Source organism: Carassius auratus, chromosome 22 (assembly GCF_003368295.1).
Source record: "Carassius auratus strain Wakin chromosome 22, ASM336829v1, whole genome shotgun sequence".
Taxonomy (NCBI): Eukaryota; Metazoa; Chordata; class Actinopteri; order Cypriniformes; family Cyprinidae; genus Carassius; species Carassius auratus.
Genome location: NC_039264.1, coordinates 12,311,629 through 12,331,155, shown reverse-complemented (window position 1 = coordinate 12,331,155; position 19,527 = coordinate 12,311,629). Strand labels below are relative to the sequence as shown.

The window sequence follows — 19,527 nt, the reverse complement described above, 5'->3', positions numbered from 1 at the left end:
TATGCCAATTTAAAATGAACACATAATATTCACTACCGGGCATATCTCTGAATATCATAATCTTTATCATTTTTTTAACTCCTCTCCTGCCTTCAAATGGAATATATTGCTAAGGCATGTTGTTGCTCATGTTGAACACATGTTGGTCAACAGCTGAAAACAATCACTGGAGATGTATGTATGAGTCTCAAACTAAAAAATACTTATAATATTGAAACTTAAATAAACAACAAACAAAAAAAGTAATTCCACATGTGCTATTCAAGCGCCTTTGGGAAAGGAAAATAAATCGAGATTGTTCACTTCTTTCTTACTGAAAAGCTACTAACAAGTTTCTTTAAACACATAAGACCTGCTAATCTATATAGTAGATAACAGATTGTCTATTCTGTGGGATGTGAACAAGTGTCTGTGACTGACTGAATGAAAGCTGGAAGATGTGCCCTCTGGTGTCTTAAGCAAGTAAACACAATCAGCTCAGAGTCAAACTAGTTTGGCAGAATCTTTGCCCGGAGGCACTTAACAAGTGCAAAGCTCATGGAAAGAAATAACAGCACTTTAGGCTATGTGCAAAGACACAGAAACAGCTTTGAGACTTGATCTGAGGTAAGTGTTATACCGAACCGCAAGCACTTCATTCAGTTGAGCTGCTGGGGTTTATGGAGGGATGTGGAGGGAAAACTGAAGAGGAGCTTAAACATGTTCAACCTAGATTAATATAGAGTGTGTGTGAGAGTTGAGAGTGCCTTCTTAAATACTTGGAAAAGACCATGTGAGCTGGCCATTGCTCAGACACAGCTGGCTCATCACTGAGACCCCAACAACACAGGACTCTCACAAAGGGTCCTAGAGCAGAAGAAAGCTCTGACATCACAGGACAAGGAAGTTCTTGAATCTGTGAACACAGAACTGAGCTCTCGTGGAGCTCCTGAAGAACATTGGTGTAAATATTTTGGCTTGTGATGCTTTTAGGTAAAGACAGCTCAGATCAGAATGTTAAATTCAGAACAGAATGTTAATTTCGGAACATAACAGCATGATAATTTAAGAGCATAACAGGAAAACATCTTCAGAACCCAATGGAATGGAATGTTAATTTGAGAATGGAAGACAGAGAGAAACGTTAAAATCAGAACAGTGCATGTGGTTATATTTTAAAAATAGAAAGAATATGAACTCCATAATAAAAGAGAACATTAATCTCTAAATAGAACAGGACAGAGAAAAAGAACTCCAGAACACAAAAGATTGTTAACTTCAGAACAGAATATGAACTTTAGAACGTTAAGAACGGAACATTCACATTCGAACAAAACAGAAATGGTTTAGAGCATAACGTTAGTTTCAGAATAGAAGATAACGTTGTTATCAGTAGAGAACAAAGATGAATGACCGTTTAATAACAGATAAGAAAACATTTTTTTTTACAGAACAATAAAAACACAATAGAATTGTAATTTCAGAATAGAAGAGGGATGAATGTTAACTACAGAACGTCACTTTAATAGAAAGAGAATGTTAATATCGTTCTCCGCATGACGAATCAAAGCGCCTCTGATTGGACACTGCGTTATTAACTCAACAGAGATGTGTGTGATTGGTTACAGAGTCCAACGCTGCAAACGAGGCCTGAAAGAAACCCGAGGGGGGAAAAAAAATCACTTTTCATTAATTGAATCGTATCAACCGTGATATAATTATGCAAGGGCATGGTTTTGTTTTCTTATCTTGAATTTGGGGGACACATTTGTTAATTTTAGTGGTATTTTTAACGTCCGAGTACAGACTTTAATGAAGAATCATCCTCATGAAAAGGCGCGAGACTGACTGGCTCAGCTCCTGGCAGCAGTACGCAGTGTGCATCACGCGCTCATCGCACCTTGATCCGCAGCACCTGCGGCTCCTCATAGGTCCCGCCCCCTCGCGTGCCACGGTTCAATCGCGAGCGACAGACTCGCCAGGGAGCTCCGTGATTGGCTCAATCACATGCCAGTTTATTTAGAGTCGCCGTTTCCCGCCATCGCCCCCCTTAATGCGCGAGCGCGCTCATCAGCATACGCCATTAATTTATAAACCGAATTAAGGTAAGGAAAACGCTTTATTTATCTCTTTTTGTGTGTGTTACGCGTTTCTCAGATATGCTGTGTTTGTGGGGATGAGCGCGTTTTACACTTGTCACTTTGCGTGAACTTATAGTAATTAATGTTCCGGCAGTTAGTGTTTATAATGGTTACAGCGTCATTATTATATTTCTACACTTAAGTTTACTGAGTGTTATGTTTCTGTAGAAATTATTTGCGAACTAAGTTCGTAGGTTAACGTAATAACGCCGTGAAATCGTTCAGATTGTCCATTTACCGACGTAACTTACACAAGTCTAAAGTTAGTTAATTTTACACGTTAAGTAACTTAGTGTATGCTTTTGTTTAACGTAACAAGAGCTTTTTTCTTGCAAGTTTTATTTGCTATAATAGAATTAAGTTGGCGTTTACTTGTTTAGAGTTCGCATATGAGCATATCCCCGTTAATGCTCGTTAAGCTGATTCGCAGGTGACCTTTGACCTCGCAGGCCGTCAATAGTCTGCAGACTAGGTGGTTTTTTATGACATATATATATATATATATATATTGTGCGCGTTGTTTATTTCACATGATTGAGTTTCCTTCAGCCTTTGTTTGTTTGCTCAAATAATCACTCAAGGATCATCGCTTTCTGATGACAGGAGTTTGTCAGTATGGCTTGTTCTGCAGGTCAGTGTATGTAGTATTGTCAAGCCTAAACTATCTTGGCATAGATGACGCCAGTGACGCAAAATTCGTCTTTTAATGTTTTAAACATTTGTTGGGTACAAACTGCAGTGAGTTATGTTTGCTTCAGCTGTGAGTGTTGATAGTTTCCATTAATTCACTCTGCATCAATAGTGGTGTGCCTCCATGTGTCAAGGGCTGAGTGTTTGTGCAACTAAATGTTCAGCTCTGACCCTCTCGTTTCGGGACAGTGAGTCTCTAATGATCTGAGTTGAGTCAGGTGTGTTTGATTAGGCTTCTGTCACACTTGGCGTTGACACACAAAGACATGCGTGCATCTAGATAAGCTTTCATATACCCAAACTTTTAAATGGACATGTTTTCATTTTGAACTCCGTGTGAAACTATATGGAGTAAATTCAGTTGATCTAAACCAGGTTGGCTTTATCTGGTTTTGTCAACTGAAAAAATAAACAAAAAGTACTGTAGCGCTGCATGTGAATACACACTGGATTTTAAGAGACCTGAAATTTAAGCACACAAACCGAATTAAACATAGGCGCATCTCTAAAATGAATACAATATTTAATACATTTATATATACCAAAAGAGTAAAATGTTGTAAACCGCTATATTTGTACGCATTTCAGTGCCACAGGCACTCCTGACTTTTTTATCTTTATTTGAACTTAGTTTTTTGATTGGTTCTTAAATTGGCCATGTTTTGTGATGTTAGTCTTCTGGTTCTTTATAAAATTGAATGTTTCAATAGCACTTGCATATTAAAACAACACTGTGTTGTGGTGACTTGAGTAGTATATAAATCTCTCAAGGATGTTTAGTGAATACTGAGCATCAGCCTGTGCTTATTTTGAATCTGTTTTGAGCTACGTGTATAGCTCTTTTAAATCCAGTTTATCCTCCACATAGATCCAGTGGACTGTGAGTGTAAATGTATTTTAGACAACATTTTAAATGGTCATTTTAATACTTTAATTTACTGGGTCACATAATCTCAAACCCGTGTGACTTCCTTTCCTGTGTGGAGCACAAAAGATATTTGAGGCATGCTGTGGTCCAAGCAATGATGAACCTTATTTTGGGAGTCACACAGGTTTGAATCAAAGTGAGGATGAATGAATAAAGATGTTTGTTCATTCTTGTCATCGTGACTCCACTTCCTCCTCTTCTCTGACTCTGTAGTTTGGTGATCACTTGATTATTGGTTCTGTTGGTAATTTCTCACAGCGGTGGGTGGGATCTATCCCCAACCACAGGTGCTATTAAATACCCTTTTATTAAAGATGGCTCTGATTTATCAGATGTGAAGCTTATTACAAGTAATGTTTGGTGATGCTTTTATTTGTGCATAAACTGCTAAAGATTGGTCTTGGGATTTAGATATAAATGTAAATTGGATCAGTCAGTAAACCGCTTCCATCGGTGATGCAGCAGCAAAACACTTGCTCACATTAAACATTTGTATATGATCGTTATGACCAGTACTTAATTTGATCCTGCTGTAACCTGTTCCTGAAAACGTTACGTTGCGAACCATGCTTTTGGATGCCATTCGAGCCTAGATAGTCTTTACACAGGGCTTTGTTTTCAATGTTCTGGTTTGCCAGTTGGTCACGAATTTCCACAAACTCAGTAATATTTAGGCATTGTTAATTCTTAAATCCTCAATGTCTGATCCTCTAGTTTCACAGGTTTATTTTGTCTTTTCAATTTTCCTGTGGTAAACGTGCAGGAAGGCAAATTAAGGATTTCATGGCCATGAATCAGAAATTTGTTCGATTTATTCACTTTTTTTTTTTTTCTTCTCTCATTTCAGTTAAATCATGGATTAGGGAATAAAATGAATGAAACAAGGACAGTTTCCACAAATTAATAAATCATAGGAATTAATTAACAAAGAATGCATGTGTCCCGCAACCCTGCAAGGCGCAGAGGAATATTTTTACTCTATTTAAATATTGATAATAATAATAATAAATGTGTTTTGAGCAGTAAATCATCATATTGAAATTATTTCTGAAGGATCATGTGACACTGAAGAAAATAACGAAGTAAATAGATTAGAACGATAATATCATCCATCAGCAATCTCACAGGGTCACAATAGGTGATATGACAATTGAGCATATCACACAACACTAGTCCCACATGCCATTTATGGAAAATTGGTGACCAGATAAGCAAGACCAAATACAAAGCAGACATAAAATAGGCCGAGGCTTTTTAGGTCAGGTAAAATCTGCAATCTCTGACCCAGTTAGTTTGCTTGCTTTTGATGGGTGCAATACTACTGTTTTTCTGCCAACTGGCGTTATTTTTCAGCAACATTTAATGTTTCCGTCATTTTTGAACAAGCTTACACACAATAAGCTTGAACATTACACATCGTGTTTTGTAGCGTTAACTATGCGTGCAAACAAACAAAAGTACAGATTAAAAGCCCCCCCCCCCAAAAAAAAAAAGTTAACACAGAAAAATGTAAATAAAGCAGCCTGCAGCAATTAGACTATTGTAGAACGTAGCCTACACTTAACTTTAAAACTTTGAAACTGTCAGCAAATCTTTATTGCTTTTTTTTTCTATTGTTTTACATATTCTTGTTAAGAAACACAGGCATGTAAACATGATCGGGTCGGCTCAGTCTTTTAACAGTAAAGCCGGCCGCGGAGAAAATGCGATCTGACGGCACAGACGTTGGTGGGACTCAAAAATAACGGTGTGCTAAGCGAATGAGTTTTGTGAAGCGCTTCGTGTTTTGGTTTCACCACTGAATGGGATCCTCATCTGGTGGAATACATGTCTCCAGCAAGAACTGTTCCCACTCGTCTCGGCTGGACTCTCTGTAATCATCGCTGAAGAACTGGAGAAGAAGATCTTTTCCGACGAGTAGGCATTGCATCCTCTTCATCGTTGGTGATGCACCACTCGCATCAGAGAAAATGTTCTTATAATGTTCAAAAAAGTTTTTTTTCTTCTTCTCTCATGTTTTCATCGAGAAACCTGAGATGTTTGTGCCGAGGGTCTAGGGCAGACACGAGAAGAGTTTTCACTGCATTCTCCAAGTTCGCGGTGTTTATTCGTTGCTTGAGAGACGACGCAACAATGTTCTTGAATGCGGTCACTTTCTGTGATTCTCCACGGCATATCTGAAGTACTGTAGAAGACCGTAGTTCTTACTCATTCATTAATGATTTTTTGTTTGCATACATCTTCAAATATGCCGTGGAGAATCACAGAAAGTGATCCAATTAGGTTTTGTGGATTTTTATTTTTTTAATGGCAAGCAAAAATATAGCGAAATTCGAATATATTTATTCATCGAATAATTAGAGCAGAACAAATATTCGAATGTTCGACTATCCGTGCACACCCCTACTTTGTACACATCCACCCTACATTGATGAAAGTCCAACCAGTGTTTTTTTTAATTTGTCCCTATATTTAATATCTCCTTTCTCAAATCAAGCCATTCTCAGATTCTTGGCTGTGTGACATCACACAGACCCAGGCCCCTCCCACAATTGTTGATTGACCTGGCCGTCTTACCTTAGACCCGCCCTGAGTGAGCGGTCACAGATGTAGACAAAAAAAAGACCCAAAGCAACGGAGGTTGCTGGATGTAATAATTAGTATAGCAGCCGTCATTTAATCCCAACATCTGAGCCACTGGAGACGCTGTGGATTACTTTTGTTTTGAATGGAATGCACCCCGATCTACCTAAATGCGTCTATGTTTGCTCAAATCATTCATGATCCAGCTTCACCCACAGAAGAAGTGCCTATAATGGGTTTTTATGAATCTTAACCTTTACTAATAACGTGCTAGTTCGTCACCCCATGGAAGAGAGGGGTGGGGTCAGCAGAGCTAATTAGCATTTAAAGAGACATGCACCGAAACGGGCTGCTGTGTGCAGAGCTGATTTTGGCAAGGTACAAGGGTGGTGTTTTACTCTAACATTGGGAAATATTAACCAAAGTATGTTATAGACTTCTCATTACGGCTCTAAAAAATCATATCAACTTGAGGAAAATGGGCACCCAATAACCCCTTTAATATTGCTAAACATTTTTGTGCTAAAGCTTTGCAGGTGTGTAGAGGATTGAGTGAGCTCCCTGTCTCTCTGTTACTCATGAGTGTGTGTGAGTCACAGTGCTTCCCTAAGCAGGGAGCTGATGGTGGAGCAGTGTGCGTGTGTAAGTGACTGACTCTGATGTGCTCTTGTTTGCAGACGTCCTCTCCAGCCGTCATGGCAGTCAGGCTGTGTGATGTGGCTTCTCTTCTGAGAAGTGGCTCGTGGGCAGCCGAGCCGTGGACTGGGGTTTGTGGGACTTTTTCTTCTTTCATCACTTTCAGTCCAGTGTTACAGTGTCACATCCTAGAGCTGTGCTGATTGAGTTCTTGTAGGACAACTGCGTAGAAATGAATTTGATCAACTGTTAACTGAGCAAATATCAGGCCAAAAGTACCGTCACAACCAAAGCATCCATCAGAATAATTGTTCAGATGAGTCATTTGTGTTTGTAGGGGGAAGTGTGTGATTAATTTTAGGCTGTGATGCTGATCTGACAGTAGCATGAGAGAAGTTTTAATTTTGTATTTTTTTTTAATATTCCCATTTTATTTATTAGTTTTTTCTGGCATTTTCCACAAATTTATTGGGTTTTCAAACTTTTTGGAGTGATGCCCATTGTATGTACTTTTTAGTTTTTTAACCATGTTTTCCAGAAAAGAAGTGGCACCAGGTCAGGAAAAAGTTGCATTTTATTACATTCAGAAATAATGTATATAACTGAAAATAAAATGAAACGTTAAAACAGCTGGAAAATGTGTCTTAAAAACAAACAAACCACCATTCGGGAGTATATGGCCGGTCTCCAGAAGAGGGCGTCGTTTATACGTCTCATTAAACATTAAACAGCCAGTAGAAGCAACATAACTGAGAGCGAGGGAATCAGTGTTCAGCCGTACATATGGAAAGCCAAATTTACTGAAAGTGGGACAAAATCGAGCAATGTGACAGAGCTCAATCGCTGATCAGTTAAAAAATGCTTAATGTACACACAAGTACAAACCAAACGCTAAGCACTATAATCTCACAAAGGAGTCTGGAGTGATGCACGTATTTGGGAAGATTTCAAGGTGAATTAACTTGAAAAAATAAAGTAAACCACTGCGTCCTCAGTGGCTCAAATGTTGGGAGAAAATTAAGACTTTATATTCAGTCTAACAAACCAACACAGAGCATCTGGATTGCTTGTGATTATATTAACTATACAGTAATCAAAATGTAATCTAGTAGCTTTGTACATTTACGGTTGAACCACTGTCACATGGATTATTTTACCGATCTTCCTGCTACGTTCCTGGACCTTGATCGTTGTAATTACGTTGCTGTCTATTGACTATATAATCAGAAAGCTCTCGGATTAAATCAAATATGTTTTTGTGTTGAGGTCTTACGGGTTTAGATTGACACAAGGGTGAGTGATTTTATGACAGAATTAAAATTTTTGGTGTGAACCGTCCCTTTAGGTGTTAATGAAAAGCATGTTAAGTGACTGAAACTAGATTATATTCCTTTTTAAAGCTCTCAAAGTACTTTGACATGCACCGATTGGTCAATCAGTGCTGCTTTATTGAAGAAAAATGCGATACCTTGTTTAAAAAAATTAAATATCCGATACGATATTGCTTAAAGTGTGTAAAATCTACTTAAATATTCTATTTTTACAAATATTTAAAAATGAAAATTATACAACCAGTTTGTTCCACATTCTTTCTTGGAAAATAACTACTTCTAGTTATCCGTTAATATTAAGCCACAAATGTTGTTAGCTTTGTCATAATCATTACATGCTTACAAGATTGGAAGTTCGGCAAATCGGTCAGTATACCGTATTTTTCGGACTATAAGTCGCACCTGAGTATAAGCCAAAAATACGTCATGATGAGGAAAAAACATATAAGTCGCACTGGACTATAAGTCGCATTTATTTATAACCAAGAGAAAACATTACCGCCTACAGCAGCAGGAGAACTGAGCAGCATAGAGCGCCGTCTCACGGCTGTAGACGGTAATGTTTTCTCTTGGTTCATGTCAAATTAATTTTGATTAGTCGCACCTGACTATAAGTCCCAGGACCAGCCAGACTATGAAAATAAATGTGACTTGTAGTCCGTAAAATACGGTACTACTGTGATTGAAGATGTTCAATAAAAAATTTAATTCATGTCAATTCATGCCTAATTTCATCGTAGCATAAAAAAATTATCCAGAATCATGTAGTTCAATTTTGCCAGCACAATATTAGATAGATTTAACAAATGTTTATTTAATGTTGTGTTTGCAAAATTGAACTGCATGATTCTGAATCTTTTTTTTTTTTTATGGAAGTTGTGGTTCTCATGATTCTGAAGAAAAAACATTAGACGTCTAAACAAAATCACATGTAGTTTATGAATTAAGAATTTAATGACTCACTCAAGATGTACTCGTTTCATTACTGGATGAATCAGCGTTCCTGAATTGCTTTTATAATTCAAAGACAAATACTGATTTTAATGGCCCCTTTTCGCCACCTACTGGCATAACAATGTATTCAATTAATATTCATTTGACGTTTGAATTTCTCGTCTCTTTTAATTCCTGCCACACATATTGTGACAGTTTATATCTGAACTATAAATGTTTGTCCCAGTACTTCTGTGATTCAGATGTTTGTAACTAGTGATTGACCAAATTATATCGTCAATGCCGATATATCGGCCAATATTTTGTATTTTTCAAATATCTGCATCGGCCGATAAGTTTTTGGCTTTTTTTTACCGATGGATGCTATTTACACTAAGTGCAAATAGCTAAAGCCCTCCCTACACCTATCCTTACCTTACCCAATACTTTTTCAACTTTTGGATTATATTCTTCATTTTCATTGAAAATAAATGCTTTTGTGACATGATTTGAAATGTGAAAAGTTAGCAAAAGTTAGATTCAAACCCAGGTCGATTGTGTCTAATTGAATACGTCACACATTTTACCATCTGCGCCACTGGAGCTGGCGATTGTCAGTTGTCTTCTGCAGTCTTGACTAGCCGAATCACACGTTGGTGGTCGGAGTTGGTGTAAATGGCTTCAGCCAACAAGGCAGGATATTTGCACTCTGTAAATAGACACTAAGTTTTTCTGTTTGGCTGACATGTTCGCGACGGGACTTTTTTGACGGTGCTGAGAACAGTGCTCAAACCCTCTTATTTACGGTCATCGTTAAAAGTTCTGTTTAATATATATAAAAGTCTAATAATCAGAACAGTTAAACAAAGGAATTAATGTATACAGAAAGTATTATAACGATTGCTTGTATATTATTAGTAATAGAAAGGCAAACATAAAACTTTCTCGTTTGCCGTCAGCATTAAGCAAATATGCATATTTTATCCAGCATGATTGCGTGCTCACTGTGTGATGGTCGGTCCGTGTGAATTGAATGCTTTAAACTTTAAACTCTTGATTTTAAATTATGCTGCGCTTTATGCATTGCCCACCATCTCATTCATGTCATTTTCACTGTGTGCTGTATGTAAAATGAGGGTTACCTTGGCTTTATATGGAAAAATATGATTCGCAGTGCACACAAACTTCCCAGAATACTGAGTGCCCTGTTGATTAGTGTTTACTTTCTTTTAATTATATTTGTATTAGATATTTATTTGTGAAATACTGTAATTTTAAAGTATTAGTATTTTACACATTTATCTTTTAATCCATTGTTAGATGATTTCTAATTTCTTGAATATTAATACAAATAAAATTAATATCTGCTACCAAACCCCCAAGATATTGGCATTGGCTGTCCAAAAACATAATTTGACCTATTTGTAACAAAGAAATAATGATTTTGTGACTGAAAAACTGTGGAGCCGTTTCATTCATGACCGCTGCTCTCAACTGCAGTGTGAACGCAGATTTAAGTGTTCAAATCACACTGGTGTTATCGTACGCTGCATGGACGAAACCAAGTAATCACAACATTGATCACACACCTCAGAGGTGGAAGAATGGAAAAGATGAATCATTGTACATTGAACAAAAATATAAATGCAACACTTAGACGCACCTGAAGCGCGCGGTTATGTTTTAAATGAATATAAACTGCTGAGAAAGAAATCGAATGTGTATTATTATTATACTGGATCCGTGGGGTCGGATTTAAACCGACAGTTGCTTATTAATACGTGCTGCTCAATATATCACTAATGTTAATCAAACAACAAAACGGCTATAACAAAGATTAATATAAATTTTATTCATACAGTGGACAATGTGCAGTGTTATTTTACACTTATTACATTTCTGTACCTGAATACTACGGTTTATTTTATCTATGCTAATAAATTGTGTAATTGTTTCTTTTTTTTTTCTTTTTTTTTTTTTTTTACTGACGGTTCACTTGCCCTTTAATCATGTTTGAACTTTCTCAGACTACTTTGTGCTGTGGTATATGAAGAATTACTTTAGTGTATGGAATGCAAAGTTACAACGATATAAAATTAGTGTCATTTAATTTTTGTTTGCATGTTCAACTGATGTTAGTGACATTTTCTGATTTGTGACATTACTTTCATGTCACTTTCAGAAGTTATAGTGATTCTTTTCAAGAAAGAATGTGAAAATGGGTTATTTTAATTTCTAAATATTTTAAATATAAATATATAAATATAATTTAAATTGATTTTACACACTTTAAGCAATATCGTATCACGTATCGAATATCAGTTTTTTTTAACAAGCTATCGCATATTTTCTTTTTTCAGTTTTTTCTTTTATCAAATAATTTGATTTCATTTAAATTGCCCTTTTCCTAATGTATCACACATCATAATGTGGAATTATCAGAGAGAGTTGCTTTCATGTGCGAGCAGAATAGAGATTATTACTACTATTACTACTATATGACCCTATTCTCCATTCTAAAGGATCTGGTGTGTTCCTGTTTTTTCACTTGCTGTGTGTTTGCATCTATAGCAGGTGATCGCTGCCATGGAGACGCAGATGTCCAACGGGCCAAGCTGTACCTCCAGCAACGGTCCCAACAGCGTCTCGAACAACTGCACGTCACCTGTGGAGATGCCCAACGACACGGAGGACAGTAAAACCAACCTGATCGTCAACTACCTGCCACAGAACATGACGCAGGAGGAGCTCAAGAGTCTGTTCGGCAGCATCGGAGAGATTGAGTCCTGCAAACTTGTGCGGGACAAGATCACTGGTATTCATCTAATCATATAGTCATATAGTCTCTAATCATTTTTGACCAATAGAGCTTTTATGATTCATATTAATGTTAGAGAGCAGAGGGGCCAATGGCTGATATTTAAAGCCAATAATATCACACTGTTAACGTGAGGATAGTAAAAAAAAAAAGTTTCAACTAATGTATTTGCAGAAATATTAGAAATCCCGGTAACACTTTAGAATAAGGTTCCATTAGTTAATGTTAGTTAATGTATTAATTAACATGAAAAAACAATGAATAATACATTTATTACTGTATTTATTCAGCTTTGTTAATGTTAATGAAAATACAGTTATTCATTGTTCGTTCATGGTAATTCACAGTGCATTAACTAATGTTAACAAGCACAACTTTTGATTTAAATAATGCATTAGTAAATGTTAAAATTAACATGAACTAAGACTTATAAATGCTGTAGAAGGATTGTTCTTGCTTAGTTCATGTTAACGAAAGTAGTTAACTAACATTAACTAATGGAACCTTATTCTAAAGTGTTACCGAAATGAGTAATTTTGGAAATGATTCAAAAGGAAAAAATATCTAAGCAGGTATTACATTTTCCTATTGCAATTAATTGCTCATGCTTTTATAACGGAATATGGTATCATCACGGAAATTTAGTTAAAAGTTTAGTTTAGTGGTCATAATACAGTATAACAACAGGTTAAATAACTTTTTTCTTATAACAAAAATAACAGAACATTTAAATAAAGCAATACAGAAAATATACAAAGTTAAGTTTTACACAGATTAAAGTGCGAAAGAACAATAAAGACCAATCGGTATCACTTTACAATAAGACCCCATTAGTTAACCATTAACATTCATAATGAGCAATAGCTATGTTTGCTGCAGAAGTTATTAATCTTTATTAAAAAAATAAATAAAATACAAGTCTACAGTTGCAATTTTAGATTAACAACGTGTCATTAAATATCGGAATACCTCAGATTAATAAATGTTCAGAAGAATTTTTCATTGGCATTTTAACTAATGAATTAACTAATGATGTCCTAATGTACAGTGTGAATGACCAATAAAGAATCAAAATGCTTTCAAACAATATCTATGATGTAGTCCAGATGAAAGAAGTTAGAAAAGAAATGGCCTATTAAGTCTAAATACTTAAGGATTTGGCGCTGTGATGAACACCATAGCGAATCCACAAATCTGAATGGCTATTTAAATGTTTAAGTAGTGCAGCTGCTTTATTTATGGGGTTTCCAGGGTAAGGGCTGCATTTCTGCAGTTTAGTGCCATCTGCTGTCAGAGAGTGAATGTGTTTTCATTCAGCGCGTCTCTCACGTGTTCTTCATGTGCTTCTCATGCGCGCTTGTTTACATCAGAGCACACACGAGTCTTTTAAGCTGCATGCAGCGATGTTGTGCATTTTGACCAGTTGATGGGAAAAGTATTCTTATGTATTGCATATTCAGAATAATTTGTAAAATATAATCATTCACGGTATTTAGAAGTGCCCACGACGACAATATCGTACATATTGATTAGCGCATTACCGAATACCGGCATATGTCTATTCACAATATAGTTAATTTCCCTTTAAAAAAGGTCTTTCTGATGCTCTGAAATTGTATAATTTTTATCATGAAATACCACAAAAAACTAATACTAGCCTAAATACAAAAAATTAATAAAGAAAAGCTGACAGAAGACAAGTAAATGCTCCGTGATTAAGGATAAATAAGAGTGCTCATGAATCCTCAGCTGAGTGTTTGTGTGTTCAGGTCAGAGTCTGGGCTATGGCTTTGTGAACTATGTAGAGCCCAAAGATGCAGAGAAGGCCATCAACACTTTAAATGGTCTCCGACTGCAGACTAAAACCATCAAGGTAAGGTCTGTCTGAAGTGAGGCTGCTGTCACGGTGTGTGTGTATGTGTACTAAGTTTGTGTTTGCGGTTAGGTGTCGTTTGCTCGGCCGAGTTCGGCCTCCATTCGTGATGCTAACCTGTACGTGAGCGGTCTTCCTAAAACCATGACCCAGAAAGAGCTGGAGCAGCTCTTCTCTCAGTACGGCCGCATCATCACCTCCAGGATCCTCGTGGATCAGGTCACAGGTGAGATCTTTTAGATTGAAACAATGGCAACTGCTTTTTTCAAAGCACATTTTCCATGGCTTTCTAAACACGAGGCTCTGTTTGGACACCTAGCACTCACACGCAAGCGGTTAATCACGTGCACCATCATGTGGTCAGATCGTTTTTAATTTAACTTAGCCGAAACCAGATCCTAGTGTTGTCAGATTGACAGTATATTTTTGTGGTGTTCAGGGGTGTCCAGAGGTGTGGGCTTCATTCGATTCGACCGGCGTGTTGAGGCTGAGGAGGCGATTAAAGGGCTGAATGGACAGAAGCCACCGGGTGCCACCGAGCCAATCACGGTGAAGTTTGCCAACAACCCCAGTCAGAAGAGCAGCCAGGCGCTGCTGTCCCACCTGTACCAGTCACCCAACAGACGTTACCCAGGACCGCTGGCACAGCAGGCCCAGAGATTCAGGTACCCACAGACACACACTCCCAGCGCTGGAGCGGACTCTGACCCGAGCGGGGCTTCATCACGTGTGTGTGTTTGTGTTTCAGGCTAGATAATCTGCTCAACATGGCGTATGGAGTCAAGAGGTAAGTTAATTTGAGCTGCTGCGAGTGGGAAGTCTCTTAAAGCAGTGAGTTTGGGATTCTTACAAATGGCAGGGCTCCAGAATATCTACACCTTTATATAGTATCGTACATTTGAAAAAATAAATAAAAGCGGAAGTTAAAGTCACTAAACTAAAAATGAATATACGAGAACAAAAGCAGTTGTTATTTTGATTACTCAATTACAGTCACTGCTGTCATATAAAAGTAGACTGACTTGTAGGTTTTAAATTCTACATGTTAGGGCTGCTCGATTATGGCAGAAATCATAATCATGATTATTTTGGTCAATACATGCATTTCATCACTGAAAATATTTTAGTTCGGTCAGATATGTCAGAAAGAAGTAAAACAATGCACAAGTTGCGTAATGGTAGGGAGAGAGAGAGAGAGAGAGAGCGTGCACACATTTGGATTAAAACTAAATGGTAAAAAGACCGTTTATAGGAGCATTCACTATAAACATAATTTATTTTCAACCTTATGCATACGTGATTTTCTGGTGAAATCTAGCAGCCTGTGTGTAATGCGCTCGGCAGTACCTTCTCGTTCTGCAACAGTACAAACACATGCACGCGTTGTTGCACTTGTTTTTCTTGCTTGAGTTTCTACATCATATGTGTGGCTTTGGAATATAAATCATTGCATGATTCAGATTAAAACAAAACGTGACTTTTATTTGTGCAAATATCACTAGAGATTTATAACGAGTGGTTCGCTTCATTATTACAGCAAAGGCATCATTACGGTACTAAGTCGCTGCAAAAGAGCGGCTCTAATGCTGTTAAATTACAGATGATGAACCATAGAGCCAAAAAACCTTGTTAAATGTATTTTAATGGGCATAATCAAGAATGAAAATAACCGAAGGATAAACAGTCACACCAAAAATTAATCAGAGACCAGATATTTTTTTATTTTATTTTTTTACTAGTGCAGGACTCTAGTCTGACAAATTATACCCAAAAATTCTTCAATTTCAAACAGTGGACTATTATACAAAACTTTGGGACCAAAGATTATTCATACCAAGTCTGGGGAAAGACTGAAGTTCAGGTTTGCATGAACCTGGATGAACACATGCCCAGGAGACTACAGACAGTCTTTAAGACTGAGGTTTGACCGACTTGTGTTAATACGGTCACACTAACAGCTGTCTGAATCATTTTTGGCTGATTATAATCCATTACATACCTTTCTATCAAAGTTATCTGACATTATCAACTCTATATAACTCTGATAATGTGAAATGGTGAAATAAATTTAGTTTTGACTATCTTTTTAATAAATGAAGTTAACCAGCTAACATTATACACACTCTTTTGGTTTCTGTACCCAATATTAATTAAATGTACAAATGCAATAAAAATACTCTGTATCAGGCAAGAACCGAAAAAAGTGGTATCTGTGCATCCCATACATAAACTGCTCAAAAAAATAAAGGTAACACTTAATGTTTGAAATATGGATTTCACAATATGATTTTCTCAAACCACTATAACAAAACTTTAAGACACTAGAAATGAAACAGTGTCAATTTATGGTCCGACAACATGCTACACATTTCTTTATAAAACTGAAGTGTCAAAGAACAAAACTATTGAAATGTAAAATGTATTGGTCTCCGAAACGAACCCCCCAAACCACATACAAACTATACACTATCATAATGGTGTGTTTATTAGCTATGTTTCATGTCTTCAATACTTTCAAGCCTAATACACAAATGATTTTTCTAGTTTTCAGCATCCATTCGGTTAAGCATGTCGGTGCAGTTTGATCTCACTAAACTAGTTTAATTCGAGAGGTTTGTAACGGAGTCTAACTGTCTAATAACTAAACATTTACTCAGATTTTACATGATCTATGTGCAGTTTGAGACGGTCACTTTTTATAATCGTAGAATCTGTTACTGCAGATCAGCCTGAGCTCAATGGCGTAAATGAGTATGTTTCACACTACTGAGGGAAACCGTATAGATGCTTGGCTGTATACTTGTTTAGTAAAAATTGGTCGTATTGTGGTTTTAACTGAAATACAGTTTTTGTGTTTGTTTTTGGCAGTAGATTCTCCCCCATGACCATTGACGGGGTGACCAGCCTGGCAGGCATCAACCTCCCGGGTCACGCCGGCACGGGCTGGTGCATTTTTGTGTATAATCTGGCGCCGGATGCTGACGAGAACATCCTCTGGCAGATGTTTGGTCCGTTTGGTGCGGTGACTAATGTAAAGGTCATTCGAGACTTCAACACAAACAAGTGCAAAGGATTTGGCTTCGTGACCATGACAAACTACGACGAGGCTGCTGTAGCTATCGCTAGTTTGAATGGGTACCGGCTCGGCGACCGGGTTTTACAGGTCTCCTTCAAGACAAACAAAACACACAAGGCCTGATTGTGTGACTTTATGCAAACATGACTTTACATAGATGACAGAAAATATTTCATGTTGTTGTTTTTTTGTTTCGTTTCTTTTCTTAAAATATTTTATGTTTTAAAACATGCGTTTAAAGATTTAAGTAGAATAACCGCTGATTGTTTGAGTTAGTTTATTTTGGTGTATAATGTTGAAGGTGACCTCCATGAGGCGGAGATGGAGAGCTTTCCCGTGTCGGTGTTCCCATCTCTCCTCATGAGCGTCTGCGGTGCAATCCCCACTGCATGTGAGTGCATGACTCTTTAGTTGAACCTTTTCAGTTTTCTTTGTGCTGATGCTATCTTTATGTTAAATATTTAAATAAGTATAAAACAAGATGTACATGTTCTTTTCTGTTTGAAATAATTTGTTATTTTGATTTTATTGTTCAGTACATCAATAAATATGTTGAAGGGAAGACATTCTGTATTTCGGTTGATGCTAATGTTTTTTTTTGTTTTGTTTTTTGAACCTGGGGAAAATCCAGTTGTTTATTTAAAGGATTAGTTCACTGAAAAATAAAAATTAGGCAATTTTTAAAATAAATAATGGTGTTTTCAAAGGGAAAAATAACAATCCTGTGTCTTCTACTAGGGTGTTTTGCATATTACAGTGTGCTGGCAGTTTGTATCCCTTCATGCACTAAATTAATATAACAAGAATGCAGTGCATGCTAGGAGTGATGTTTGCCATTAGCGGTGTTTAGTGTCAGGCTAAATGTGGGTGTGCCAGGGCCAGTCGTGTTTCCACTGTCACTTCCGGGGCATGATCGTGCATCATTGGGGATTCCTAAAGGCCAATGGCCAGGGATTTTCAGCCTGCTCTATACCTTTGGCCAAAGCAAGCCAACTGGGGCTAGAGTTTGAGATAGCACTGCTGCTCATTTACCGTGCTTTCATATCAAGCTTTCATCAGCAAGCAACACTATTTAAGACATTTAAAACTATTTTAATGGCAAAACACACTTTCAGACACCAGCAGTGTCTGAATTAACTTACGATTGTGGCCAGTGGGAATTTTGATCACTGTATGAGGCCAGAAATGTATTATAGCCTACACAATGTTAAAGGCTATATATGCTAACAATTGCGATTAAAAACCCAGTATGCTAATGAAAATGAAGATCACTTGAAGAACTTTGATAAATCCTATTCAGTTATAATCATGTATTTTTGTTTCAAACTGTATCGGTCTCCATGTGTCTTTTAATGCTGGATTTCTGTATCCGCATGTCATAAAATTTCAAATACACATAGGCAGAATCGGGAGTTTTAGGATTTACACTGTTGCTTTGGCTGAGGGAATAACAGTGCAGTGAAATGGGAGACTGTGCTCAAACCTCAGATTACATGCATTGTGAAATTCTTTATAAAGAAATTTAATGGAAGCACAAGGTTTCATCTGTATTTTTCTGTTGTGTTATGGGTGTAGGTATTTGGACTTAAGCCCTAATGGAGTTGTTTTTTGAGCATTCCTGTCTTCACAAACAAAGAAGTTGCGACTGAACAAGTATATGTATTCTCTTTTTATGCAAAATAATTACCGTCACATTTTGACTTAAGCATGCTGATACAAATGATTAAACTACTACGTTTATTGTATAAATCATTGGTAAATAAATGCTCAATTCTGAAGTCTTAAGGACCAAACATTAGTTTCTGTAAAGTTCCATTTTAGATATAGCCTAGTTTTCATTAATTATCCCCCTCACTGATAAAATGATTGGGTTGTGTGATGTTTGCTTCAGAGATGTGTTAAGGGCGGGTTTTACAGAGGTGCTGGTATGACAGTGAAAACTTTGTTGTACCTTTTACAATCCTGTTCATCAATTAATCCTGCGCTGTCCAACATTTGGACTTTGAACCAGTTTCATCAGCGCAGCTGGCTGATGTTGTCTGTAAAATGAACGGAGGTAGTTGCAGATTGGTTGTTCTACCTACTCCTCTTTTTAAAGATGTTTTCTCTACTGTGAGTTTCATCAAACAGCTCTTTGATGAGTGGAGTAGTACCTAACAGTTTCAAACATGCAATTCTTCATCCCTTGTTAAAAAAAAACCTAATTTGGATCATTTAGTCTATAACAACTATAGGCCAATTTCTAAATTCCTTTTATTTCCAAGATTTTAAAGAAAGTGGTCTATTCACCGCTATATTCATATCTGAATACCTATGATATTTTAAACCCATTCCAGTCGGGCTTTAGGACCTGTCATAGCACAGAATATGCACTGCTCAAGGTCACTAATGATATATTATTATTGTTGGACTCAGATCCAATAAAACCAGAACAACATGTGATCCAGAGTGCTGCCTTCGATATGATATGAAATTCTTCTCAATCGTCTGGAGTGTTGGGTTGGTGTCCAGGGTATAGCTCTAGAGTGGTTTGCATCAT

The 19,527-nt window shown here is 37.0% G+C and overlaps 1 protein-coding gene across 5 annotated transcripts; it reads left to right on the top strand.

The window, feature by feature from the left end:
* Positions 1–1,856: 1,856 nt before the first annotated feature.
* Positions 1,857–17,550, top strand: elavl2 (ELAV like neuron-specific RNA binding protein 2). 5 transcript variants are annotated; one of them, XM_026197776.1, is made up of 8 exons: positions 1,857–2,084; positions 6,999–7,088; positions 11,796–12,036; positions 13,809–13,912; positions 13,985–14,138; positions 14,352–14,577; positions 14,661–14,699; positions 16,784–17,550. In XM_026197776.1, the coding sequence occupies exons 2-8, from the start codon at positions 7,017–7,019 to the stop codon at positions 17,109–17,111; spliced, it is 1,164 nt and encodes a 387-aa protein (XP_026053561.1). In that variant the 5' UTR covers positions 1,857–2,084; positions 6,999–7,016; the 3' UTR covers positions 17,112–17,550. The 5 variants fall into 5 exon arrangements, with proteins under 5 accessions (XP_026053561.1, XP_026053560.1, XP_026053559.1 ...); XM_026197775.1 differs by having other exon boundaries at positions 1,861–2,084; positions 11,793–12,036; XM_026197774.1 differs by having other exon boundaries at positions 1,866–2,084; positions 16,781–17,550.
* Positions 17,551–19,527: the final 1,977 nt, after the last annotated feature.